Source organism: Bombina bombina, chromosome 3 (genome assembly GCF_027579735.1).
Source record: "Bombina bombina isolate aBomBom1 chromosome 3, aBomBom1.pri, whole genome shotgun sequence".
In the NCBI taxonomy this organism is placed as follows: Eukaryota; Metazoa; Chordata; class Amphibia; order Anura; family Bombinatoridae; genus Bombina; species Bombina bombina.
In genome coordinates this window covers 1,154,396,596-1,154,409,869 of record NC_069501.1, presented here as the reverse complement: position 1 = coordinate 1,154,409,869, position 13,274 = coordinate 1,154,396,596, and the positions used below count along the sequence as shown (strand labels likewise).

Below are 13,274 nucleotides of genomic sequence, written 5' to 3'. Positions count from 1 at the left end.
ATCCACCAAAATTGATACAAAAAGGCATTGAAAGTTCTATGGAGACCCCTAGACAGAAAATTATAGAGCAGAAGAAGAAAGTGAATAAGGAGATGAATAGGATGCTCTTTGTAAGTCAGTATTCCCAGCTGAACAAGATACAAGGGATTTTATGTAAACATTGGATGGTTTTGAGTGGATGTAACACAGAAGTGAGGGGGTTTCAGGAATACCCCATGCCGGCATATAAGAGGTTTAAAAACCTAAAAGATACCCTAGTAAGAGGTGGTCCTACATTTACCCATCCATGTACTGGCAAGAAATACTACATTTAGGGTATTTTACCTGTAACACAGAGTAAGCTGTGTACCTAATTAAATGCCCATGTGGGTGGGGCTATGTAGGGGAGACCACCCGCAAAGTATGCGAAAGGATGAACCAGTATAAAAGCAGTATCAGAACTGAAATAATGGATGCACCGGTAGCACATCATTTTTTTGACAGCAGGACACAGCCTTAGTCAAATAAGGTTTCAAATAATAGATCATGTGCAAAAGCTCAGGGGGGGGGGGGTAATAGAGAAAAACTCTTGAAACAGAGAGAACTTTACTGGATCTATGAATGAGGAACTTTGTGGCCAGGTGGTATAAACAGGAAAATCGACTGGACTGTCTTTTGAATAATCAGCTTGAATAAAATTTTATAATATCGATTTAAATGGGTTATCTTTCTGGCCCTTTCTAAATAACATACATATTCCTGTATAAGAATGAAGTATATAAGTTTATTGTGACTTTATGTATATATATGTAGAGGAAGTGTATGTATATATTGTTAATGTCTAATTCAACTAGATTAAAGAACAGAAAATTAGACGTTCCTTGCACTAGAGGGAGCTGTGCACAGGTGTGTGTTCACCTGATGTGATTAAGGGGATGTGTTTTTAGGTATATATTGTGGAATTGAACTGTTGTATCTTTATACATGACTATGGACTGAGGTCCAAATGTTGTATGCTTATATTGGCTTAATAAATCTTTTTTAAGTAAATGGTGCTGCTGCAGTCTGGACTGTTTTGCTATTTGTTTGGGGGTTTGGTCTAGACCCTAGCAGCTTGCATGTACCTGATCCACCTGAGTGCTGAACAGTTGTGTTGGTTTGGTTTGTAATCACCTATAATTTACTGTCACTGCACTCAATTCCTATCTATATTATCATAAAGTATTTGGAAAAAACTCATAATTTTTTTTTTAAATTGTATCTAAAGCCTATGCAGTTTAAAAATACTTTAATTTAATTGTATATGTGTAGTTTATAATGAAGTATTTAATCAAAATTAAACGCTTTGAAACTTAAACCTAGTTCTTTAAGGTGCTGAATAATAATTATGGCAATGCATTAATACTGTTAATCCACAACATGGCCTACAAAATGGTTATGTAGGTAATATTTTATTTTTTTACCACATTAGTGGCAGGTCTTCAAATTTACCGTGCTAACCATCGCACCCAAGTATTTTTTTAGCTTTGACGCAATGGGCTAGTTCATTTTCAAGCCTGAGATGATTTTATGTGTTAACTCACTGACCTCTCCACTTTGATCAACCTCTGACCTATGTCTCTCAACTCCTATTATCTCTACGTCCCTCTCTTGTCTCCAAGACAGCTCTCATTCTCTGGAACTGTCTACCCCACTCCACCAGACTGTCTCCAGCATTATATAACTTCAGATACTGTTTGAAAACACACCTATTCAGAGAGGCTTACCATCTGTTTTTCATCCTACCCAAAATAAATATTGAACTGCATTGACTTACTGCTGCAACTACAATCCATGTTACAGGCTACCCCAAACCTTCTTTGCACCCTCAATCTGTAGACTGTAAGCTCTTCGGAGCAGGGTTCTCTTCCTTCTGTACTAGATTTGTTAAGTCTGTTATGTTTTTGTATCTTATCACAAATCCTTGTTATTGTGTACCCCATCTCTGTACCCAGCGCTACAGAATTTTGCGGCTATATACAAATATTTATTATTAATGATAACCTTTCTGAGGCGGTTAACACATCATTCTGTTCAGGCAACAGCACAAAAACAAAATGCTCTCTCTTTTTATTATTGCTCCAATATATCTTAGTAAGTAGTCATTTAGTGACCCTTCCAATCATGGCATTACAGGAGTGAAGGGTAAAAAAGTAAAAGTATACCCTGCAAATAATAATGTTTATATAGACAAATATTAATATATATTTAACGGGATCACTACTTATATAGCGAAGGTCTGTAAAATATTCCCAATAATGTTCAGCATCAAAACTTGCCACTTTGGCCATGTTAAAGGGGCAGTAAAGTCAACATTAAATGATTCAGATAGAGCATACAATTTTCCAATTTACTTCTATTATATTATTTATTGAAAAGCATACCCAGATAGGCTCAAGAACAGCAATGCATTGCAGGGAGCAAGCTGTTTGATGGCTGCACAAATACCTCTTCTCATTGGCTCACGCTATGTGTTCAGGTAGCTCCCAGTAGTGCATTGATGCTCTTTCCAAAAGGATACCAAGAGAATGAATTAAATTTGATAATAGAAGTAAATTGGAAGGTTGTTTAAAATTGTATGTTTTGTCTGAATAATTAAAGGAAAAAAAAGTTGGGTTTCGTATCCCTTTAACCTGGACAGTTATGAGTTTCACATTGTCCAGGGTGTGCAGGGAGGAACATGCATTGTGCCCCTGGAGAGCACATGGAGCAGCACTGACCATGTTCCTTCCTGCACACCCTGTAGTATAGGTAACTGATAAATGACCTGGATAACACGACCGAGGTGACCACCTTGAATTAAATGCTATAGGTTACATGTGATCTCTCGTACATACATGAGATTAAACATGTTTGTTGTATTAAAGGTGCAATAAACTGCAAAAAAATGCTATAATACCTTAGAGCATGTTATTTCACAATTCAATGCATAGCTAAAGTCAGCTCCAGAGCAGCAATTCACTACTTGGGGATAGCTGCACACATATGAGGAGTCAAAGACAAGACGCATATGTGTATAGCAGTGGAGGCTTCTCCATAGGGGCAGTGTCCCACCAGTTTTTTGGGGTAAAAAAATAAAATAAAATGCCATTGTAGGTGGCACAGTTAGGTTGCTATTTTTTTTATTTTTTTAGAATGGGATGGGGTTGGATTTAGTTATAATATTAAAAAAATCTTATAATAATAAAGCAAAAATGTCTAGCACTTGCATTTTTGTAATCTGCCCTGTCTGAGAGGACTTTGCACATTCTCCTCCTGTCCCTTTATGTGATTTGTGACGTTGCCCTATAAATTAACATAAGGGGCGTCTTGGCTCAGACGGTCTACTTTCCTCCAATTGGCTGAAAGGATCTGGGGGAGGTTTACAGTGCTGAAGTCGCAGAGGTTCCTGTTCTGAGAATCCAGGAGGAGGTGGAGTTGAGATGGATACTGCAAGCTCAGCTTAAGGGGATACATAGGTCAGTTTTAGGCTTGCAGGCTGGGGTTTGGTGTCAACTGCCTCTTACAAACATCTGCCCGTGGCTCCATCAGACTGAGCAGACTCACCATCACAACAGAGCTCTTGACTACCTCAGACATGCTCTGCCTCACTTCAGCCGCCATGCCCGGCTTACTCGGCCACGGTGTATTTCCTAATTTCAGACATATTTTAAACATGTTCAAAATTAGAAAATTCATCAAGAGGCAGAGCAAGCCGGGCACTGTGTCTGAACATAGGCAGAGTGTGTCTGAGGCGGTCAAGAGCTCCGTTGTGAAGGTGAGTCTGCTTAGTCTGGTGGAGCCACGGGCAGATGTTTGTGAGGCAACATCTCCAGTCTGCACCCTGTGTAACACTGCTCCAGAGTCCAGGCAAAAGGTAAAGAAAGGAGCCAGGATACGCTGAACCACAATTGTGTTATGTTACTCTGGCACTTTGGTCATCTTATCATTAACCATTCCCTCTATGGTTATTAGGTCCCACTCCTATGTGGTCAGGAGGATTATGCATCCTGGTTAGAGGTCTTATGGGTTTGGATGGCCATACATTGTGATGGCATAAAAGGGAGTATAGATCAAAAGAAGAATGGTATTAATGTATGAGTAGGGCAGAAAGGCCCCCAATTTTGAATACACATCAGCAAAAATTTCCTTTTACTTATAGTGTACAAAACAAAAATTAAATATATTTTATAATTGTGCTATTTTAGATGCAACATATACATTAAGCGGAACAATAGTTTATATACACTTGTTCCTTGGTCTGAAAAAAATATTTCAATAAATAAATTTTCATCAAAGATGTACTTTGCAACATGGACAACACTATACAATATATCATTTACAATGTCCATCTGAGGGCAAGGCTTTAATTTAAGGGGCGGGGTGAAGCTCCCCACTAACTTTAAAATTCCCCTTCCACCACTGGTGTGCAGCCACCAATCACCAGCTAGCTCCCAGTAATGCATTGCAGCTGAGAATATGTACATAACATTTTCAGCAATGCATATGAAGAGAACAATTTTGACAAGAGAAATACATTTAAACGTGTCTTAAAATGACATCATGAAAGTTTCACTTTCATATCCATTTAATATTTCTTCCAGCTTATCATCTAAATCCTTAAAATTCAACTTAAAGGGACATAATACTCATATGCTAAATCACTTGAAACTGATGCAGTATAACTGTAAAAAGCTGACAGGAAAATATCACCTGAGCATCTCTATGTAAAAAAGGAAGATATTTTACCTCACAATCTCCTCAGCTCAGCAGAGTAAGTTCTGTGTAAAAAGTTATACTTCACCTGCTCCCAACTGCAGGTAAAAAAAATAAAAAAATGAAGAAATGAACAGCAGCCAATCAGCATCAGCACTCCTGAGGTCATGAACTCTTTTACTGTGATCTCATGAGATTTGACTTAACTCTCATGAGATTTCATTGTAAACTTCCTTTACCTGATTGGTGAAATAAGATGAGAGTGCACGAGGCTCATCCTTTCAGCTGTCCCAGGACAGACATACTAATATGCAGCTTAGAAATTCTTTACAATGGGATGTGGCTACTGAGGAACTTTTGAGGTAAAATATCTTTCTTTTTTACATAGAGATGTTCAGGTGATATTTTCTAGTCAGCTTTTTACAGCTATGCTGCATCACTTTCAAGTGTTTCAACATTTGGGTATTATGGCCTTTTAAGTCCCCTAAAGTCAAGATAATACAAATATATATATTTTTGGGGCTCACTGAAAATCAGTGCTTCAAGTAGTAACACATTTTTTTTTTAATTTGATGGGAACATATGTAACTAAAATGACCACAACGTAATATTTATATTTAGCTGGAGTTTTTATTTGGATAGTGGCAAAGACATGACATTTTCCATTCCTCTTTTCATCATAACATATACAGTCCCTGTGATATAGCAGTTACCTTTATACTCAAATTCCCATAACAGACTAAACATATCTTTTCTGATTAAACACCAACATTTGGACTCCATTTCACACACTCATGAATAGTAAACACAAAGGTTCTGCAAGTCGCAACTTCCTAGACATCTAACATTCTCAGGGCATATCGGTGTTGGAAAACTTAGTAGACACATTCTTGCACGATGCAGTTTGATGTAATGTTGCCATGGAGAAGACAAGCGATTGTGTTGTACAACATTGGTGTGCTGTTTTCATCCAGATACACTAAAGTGTTTTCACATTTCTCTTCAGTGGCACAAATTTTCCGTCCATAATGATTGAGCTGTCCGTTAGCTTTGATAGGATTTTACAAGAATCCACATGAGAAGTACCGTTATCAAGACAATGATAAAGTTGAGGAAGAGCTCCCGTGTTGAACGTTCCATCTTACAAGAGGGGTGTTTGATGTTTGCTGGGCCTCTCTGTCTCACCAACCTGGCAGCACCCTATAAACATTACAATATGAATTAGTTTGTACATTGATAACACTTTTGGTACCTAAAATTGTGTGGGGCAGTGAATTGTAACACTATGTAGAGGATTCATGCATTATTAAGTCTACTTAGCTAACAGAAAGGCTAAAAAGGTTTAAGGGATATTGTGGTCAAAATTTAAATGCACAGAAATGAATTAAATCTTTGAATTTGCAATATACATGTTTTGGCAAAGATGCTTCTAGTAAAAGTTACCACTGATTTAGTGTTAGCATTTTTCTCTGCACGTGCTTGTGAAGCATAGCTAGATCATCACAGTGCATCAGCATTTTAAATACTGCAGCTGCTCAGAGAACCAGTGGGATTTGTATCATGTCAGCAATTTACAAATTGAGGCATTACCATATTGTACAAGCACCTTAGGCTCTTTGAGCAAGTGCTGTGTTTAAAATGCTGGTGCGCGGTTCATACATTTGAAACAGCTATAGCTTTTACTAGAAGCATTTTTGCTAATGCATTTTGGCTGTAATGTCCCTTTAAAAAAAACAACACACCAAATGTATATGTTTTAATGTAACAAATGGACAGAAAATTGCAAAAAAAAAAGTTTTAAATGTGTTAGAGTATTATGTTATTGCACTATTGCTTGCAAATACCTATGTGTGTAACCCCTGCAAACAAGTTATACACTCAGTCAGCTAGGCAGTAACAATGCAATACTCAGGGCTAGCTGAACACAGCTGGAGAGCCATTGACAAGAGGCATATGTACATAGTCACCAGTGAGCAGCTAGCTCCCAGTAGTGGAATATTGCTCTTGAGCCTACCTATGTATGCTTTTTCAACAAACATACTAAGATTAAAAAGAAAATTTGATCAGTATCTTGAAACTGCATGCTCTATCCTAATAATGACAATTTCACTGTGAACATAATGAGACAGTAGATTTTATTATTATCCCTGTATGAGGAAATGGTTTCCTTACACACTAACTGACTCATCTGTGCTTACACAGGATATCCATGGTTCTTATTCAGCACTTAAAGTGACATTAACATTTGTCTTCCATGATTTGGATAGAGTGATCAATTAAAGAAACAAAAAAAAATGTTCCAGACGCATGCACCATATGAGAAAGGGATATGAAACAGTGTTCCAGACGCATGCACCATATGAGAAAGGGATATGAAACAGTTTTCTAGACGCATGCACCATATGAAAAAGGGATATGAAACAGTGTTCCAGACGCATGCACCATATGAAATAGGGATATGAAATAGTGTACCAGACACATGCACCATATGAAAAAGGCATATGAAACAGTGTTCCAGACGCATGCACCATATGAAAAAGGGATCTGAAACAGTGTTCCAGACGCATGCACCATATGAGAAAGGGATATGAAACAGTTTTCTAGACGCATGCACCATATGAAAAAGGGATATGAAACAGTGTTCCAGACGCATGCACCATATGAAATAGGGATATGAAATAGTGTACCAGACGCATGCACCATATGAAAAAGGCATATGAAACAGTGTTCCAGACGCATGCACCATATGAAAAAGGGATATGAAACAGTGTTCCAGACGCATGCACCATATGAAAAAGGTGTATGAAACAGTGTTCCAGACGCATGCACCATATGAAAAAGGGATATGAAACAGTGTTCCAGACGCATGCACCATATGAAAAAGGGATATGAAACAGTGTTCCAGGCGCATGCACCATATGAAAAAGGGATATGAAACAGTGTTCCAGATGCATTCACCATATGAAATAGGGATATGAAACAGTGTTCCAGGCGCATGCACCATATGAAAAAGGGATATGAAACAGTGTTACAGACGCATGCACCATATGAAAAAGGGATATGAAACAGTGTTCCAGACGCATGCGCCATATGAAAAAGGTATATGAAACAGTGTTCCAGACGCATGCACCATATGAAAAAGGGATATGAAACAGTGTTCCAGACGCATGCACCATATGAAAAAGGCATATGAAACAATTTTCCAGGCGCATGCACCATATGAAATAGGGATATGAAACAGTGTTCCAGACGCATGCACCATATGAAATAGGGATATGAAACAGTGTTCCAGACGCATGCACCATATGAAATAGGGATATGAAACAGTGTTCCAGGCGCATGCACCATATGAAAAAGGGATATGAAACAGTGTTCCAGACGCATGCACCATATGAAATAGGGATATGAAACAGTGTTCCAGATGCATGCACCATATGAAAAAGGGATATGAAACAGTGTTCCAGACGCATGCACCATATGAAAAAGGCATATGAAACAATTTTCCAGGCGCATGCACCATATGAAAAAGGGATATGAAACAGTGTTCCAGACGCATGCACCATATGAAAAAGGCATATGAAACAATTTTCCAGGCGCATGCACCATATGAAATAGGGATATGAAACAGTGTTCCAGACGCATGCACCATATGAAATAGGGATATGAAACAGTGTTCCAGACGCATGCACCATATGAAAAAGGGATATGAAACAGTGTTCCAGACGCATGCACCATATGAAAAAGGGATATGAAACAGTGTTCCAGATGCATGCACCATATGAAATAGGGATATGAAACAGTGTTCCAGGCGCATGCACCATATGAAAAAGGGATATGAAACAGTGTTCCAGACGCATGCACCATATGAAAAAGGGATATGAAACAGTGTTCCAGATGCATGCACCATATGAAATAGGGATATGAAACAGTGTTCCAGACGCATGCACCATATGAAAAAGGGATATGAAACAGCGCTCCAGACACATGCACCATATGAAAAAGGCATATGAAAAAATGTTCCAGGAGCATGCACCATATGAAATAGGGATATGAAACAGTGTTCCTTTTTTATTTTCTTACAAAATGAGCACTTAGAAATTCTCATTGTAGCCACTGCCCTCAGGGAAATGAGAGAGCTGACATGTTTTGAACTTAAAGGGATATAAAACGCAACAAAAATATATTTTAGACAGAGTATACCATACTTCTATTATTAAATTTGCTTTGTTTATATGATATTCTATATTGAAGAGATACCTAGGTAGGCATCTGGAGCACTTCATGGCAGGAAATAGTGCTGTCATACAGTGCTCATGCAAATAAATAACATTCTTGGAAAACTGCTGCCATAACGTGCTCAAGAAATTGGTGTGCTCCTTAGCATACTTCCCTGCTTTTCAACAAAAGATACAATGATAATAGAAGTAAATTAGAAAGCTGTTTAAAATCGAATGCTCTAGCAGAATCATGAAAGAAAAATTTGGGGTTTAATATCCCTTTAAGCTGCATTCTGCCTCTTTTGAGCATAGGCAAAAGAGACTAACTGTTTCTCTTGCATTCACTAAACACTAAGCCAGCTCAAGTTACTCTAAAATATTTATGACATTAAAGGGACAGAAACCACCTTGAGATTTTGCTACAAAAAAAATAGTTATACATAATAAAAACAACTTTGCAATTGTTTTTAAATATTTATTTTCTTCTCTTTCTATGTATTTTAGCTTTGAAAATAGAGCAATTTCTAACTCTCAGACCTCCAAATGCACTCTGCTGACTTCTTAAGGCTATGAACCTGTTACATATCTGTCCCTAATTGGCTTTAACTGATAACAACTGCAAAACCTTATTGTCTGAAGACTAAAGAGCAGATTGGCTCCTCCAAATAAGTCAAATGGTAGGTGGAGTGCAGAATTTTGCAACATTAATATCTACATTTACTGTCTGTTTAAAGTCTGAGAGGCCCATCTATCAATCTCCGTATGGAGCTTGTGGGCCCGTGTTTCTGGCGAGTCTTCAGACTCGCCAGAAACAGCAGTTATGAAGCATAACCCGAATAGCCACAATTCAACCCGATCGAGTACGATCAGGTTGATTGACACCCCCTGCTGGCGGCCGATTGGCCGCGAGACTGCTGGGGGCGGCATTGCACAAGCAGCTCTTGGGAGCTGCTGGTGCAATGCTCAATACGGAGAGCGTATTGCTTTCCGCATTCAGCGGACCTGATCCGCACTGTTGGTTGAGGTCCGCAAGACCTTTGATACATAGGCCACTGAGCCTGAATAAAAATAAAAAAAATCTGGAAAGATCTGGCTGTAGTTAGCAACATCTACTACACATAAGCATGGGATTTTGGGCTCAGGAGTTTGTACATGTCTTAAGCACTATCTATCGATCGCCTTTACATTGCGGTCTATGGGAACTGTGTGTTCCCTGTAAATATATATGCACATGCTTATATATATTGATGTGTTAATATGTGTATATACACATATTAACACATAAATATATACTGTATGTATATCAGCATATACATATATTTTTAAGATTGCTGCCATCACTGCGCGACTTACCCCCTTCGCTGGCGCTGAAGTTCTGATGCCGTCTCTGACGGCATAAGAACGAGGCTCCCATAGGAGCCTATGGAAGTGCACTCTCATGAGCGCAATGCTTCCCAGCAATGCGAATGCGAGTTTGCGTTTGCATTGCTGAAAACTTTTAATACCAGCGCACATTAGCGAGCGCTAGTATTACACAGTGGATCGCAAATATCGCTTTCTTGAAATTGATATTAAGAGCTCAACTCTTAAGTTGTTTAAAATTGTATGCTCTATCTGTATGCTTTAGGTAGTTATATAATTCATGAAAGACAAAAATTGGTTTGCACGTCCCTTTAATTTAGACTTCAAGTCACTTTAATATACTATAAAAATAGAAATATTCCATATTCTCAGCATATCGAAGTCCTACACTGTGTATTACGTCGCACAAGTTTAATGTAAACTGTCAGTGAAAAAGACAAGGTGGTAAAATAATGTTTGAAATTATGTAAATAAGAAGATTTATCGCTTCCTGGCTGAAGCCATCCTATAAAATGTAATATTAAAATGTAAAGCATGTTAAAAGATTTTCTAAAATGCAGCTGCAAAAAAAGGTATAACATTCTTCCAGTCTTTCTATATCTGTAAAATAATATTTGGACATTTTATATATTTTTTTCAAACAATGCTACCATAGAGTGCTAGCTGCATGTGCACACTCTTCAGACTACCTAAGTATGCTCTTCAACAATATGCCAGAATACCAAGACAAAGAAGTACATTTAATAATTTATTGTTTAAAAAGATAGACAATCCCTTTATTACCCATTCCCCAGTTCTGCATAACTAACACAGTTATAATAATATACTTTTTACCTATGTGAGTACCTTGTTTCTAAACCCCCTTATCTCAGTTCTTTTGACAGACATGCATTTTACCCAATCAGTGCTGACTCATAAATAGCACAATGTTATCTATGTGACACACATGAAATAGCAGTGTCTAACTGTGAAAAACTGTCAAAATGCACTGAGATAAGGGGCAGTTCAATGTCTTAGAAATTAGCATATAAGCCTACATATGTTTAGCTTTCATAAAGTGAAGAAGACTTTACCGCCGGACTTCAGGAACCGTGAGTACACCTACCTGGGGGTTAGACTTATGCTTTTTTTTTTTTTTTTTTTTTTAAACAAACATTTTTTTTTATTTTTTAGATTAGGGATTTAATGGGCAATTGTAAAATAGCTGAATGACCTTTTAAGGGCTATTGGTATCTTAGTTTAGATTAGGGGGTGTTTTATTTTTATAGGGATTAGGTTACATTTTTTTATTTTTGATAATTTGGTTTATTATTTTCTGAAATGTTAGACTTTTTTATTTTTTGGATTTAGATTAATTTAAACTCAGTTTTTTTACTTTTAAAGTAATCTTAGTTTTTTTATTTTAATTGTAATTTAGTATTTTTTAATTTTAGATAATTGAGGTTAATTTAGGGGGTGTTAGGTTAGGGGCCTTAGTAATTTAATTAGTTATTTGCATTGTGGGGGTTGGCGGTTCAGGACTTAATAGCTTAATTACGTTAATTGCATTGTGGGGGTTGGCAGTTTAGGGGTTATTATACTTTAATAGGTAGTTTGCGATGTGGGTGAATGGCGGATTGGGGTTAATAGTCTAATTAGGCATATTGCGATGTGGGGTTCGGGAGATTAGGGGTTAATATACTTTATTAGACAGTTTGCGATGTGAGTGAATGGTGGATTAGCGGTTAATAGTTTAATTAGGCATATTGCAATGTGGGTGTTCGGCGGATTAGGGGTTAATATACTTTATTAGTTATTGCAGTGGGGGATTGTGGTTGACAGGTAGATATTGCGCATGCGTTAGGTGTTAGTTAATATTTTCAGGGAGTTAAAGGAGTCACGGTGCTCACATTTTCAGCGTAAGGCTTGCTGTGCTTGCCTATATGTGGCGAGGTGAAAATAGAGTAAAATTTCTCAACTTTTGCTGCATAAGTCCTTGCGCTGAATATGTGATACCAAATTGCGACGCGGTTCTATGTTAGCTTATCGGAGTAAAATTAGCGGGCGATGGGTGAAATATACGCGCCGCATTCAAATTATGTGATAGCAAACCCGGACTAAACACCAGCATCGCCAGCTTTTGCAGGCGATGCCGCATAAGTAATCTCACCCGAAGAGAGCAAAGCAAATTTGATGATAAAAGTAAATTGGAAAGTTGCATGCCCTATCTGAATCATGAGAGTTTAGTTTTAAGTAGACTGCTGCTTTAAATATCATCTTTGAAGTGTCAAATTAAATTAGTTTAGAAGCATTTCTCTAATACACGTGCATTATTCACTGTTTGCTTTAACTGTGAATGGAGCAAATTGAGCATCTGATCATATATTATGTGCGCCCATATTGACAGCTAACTTCATCTACAAGTTACAGCTGATCAGGCACAAGTAATTAGTGTGGGTCTATGCAGTAGACAGATGTTTTATATGTTACATGAACAGTAAAAGCCAGATACAGGACTTATATGCAAATGCATGTTTTTATAAGAAGGTTGTGCTTACATAAAACATGGAGACATCTCTTTCAAGTGAAATTAAATTTACAAGGGTCAAATTTCATATTTTTACATGTGTGCCCATGTTAGGGTTTCCTCCCCCCCCCCCCCCCTTTCCATATTAGTTTATTTTTGCACATTTTACATTTTTCTACAAAAATACTGAATCAATATTTCTTGCCGAATTGGCTCTTTTTTTGTTTTGTTAACTTACTACAGGGGACCTTTGAGTAACATATTATCTGGGCTCAGGTAAACAATATCAGAAGCAATGCCAAGTTGGTACCATGTTAAAGGGACACTAAACCCACAATGTTTCTTTCATGATTCAGGTAGAGAATACAATTTTAAACAACATCCCAATTTACTTCTATTATCTAGTTTGCTTCATTCTTTAGATATCTATTGTTAAAGAAATAGCAATGCACATGGGTGAGCCAATCACACGAGGC

General features: G+C 37.6%; 1 protein-coding gene across 1 annotated transcript in view; it reads right to left on the bottom strand.

Moving 5' to 3' along the window:
- Positions 1-5,323: 5,323 nt before the first annotated feature.
- The window catches only part of LOC128654570 (sarcolipin-like), a 37,962-nt gene continuing 30,011 nt past the window's right edge, over positions 5,324-13,274 (bottom strand). The window contains exon 2 of the mRNA XM_053708556.1: positions 5,324-5,913. Within this exon, the coding sequence (XP_053564531.1) occupies positions 5,758-5,853 (96 nt within the window). The 5' untranslated portion in view covers positions 5,854-5,913 and the 3' untranslated portion in view covers positions 5,324-5,757. The remainder of the gene's footprint in view (positions 5,914-13,274) is intronic.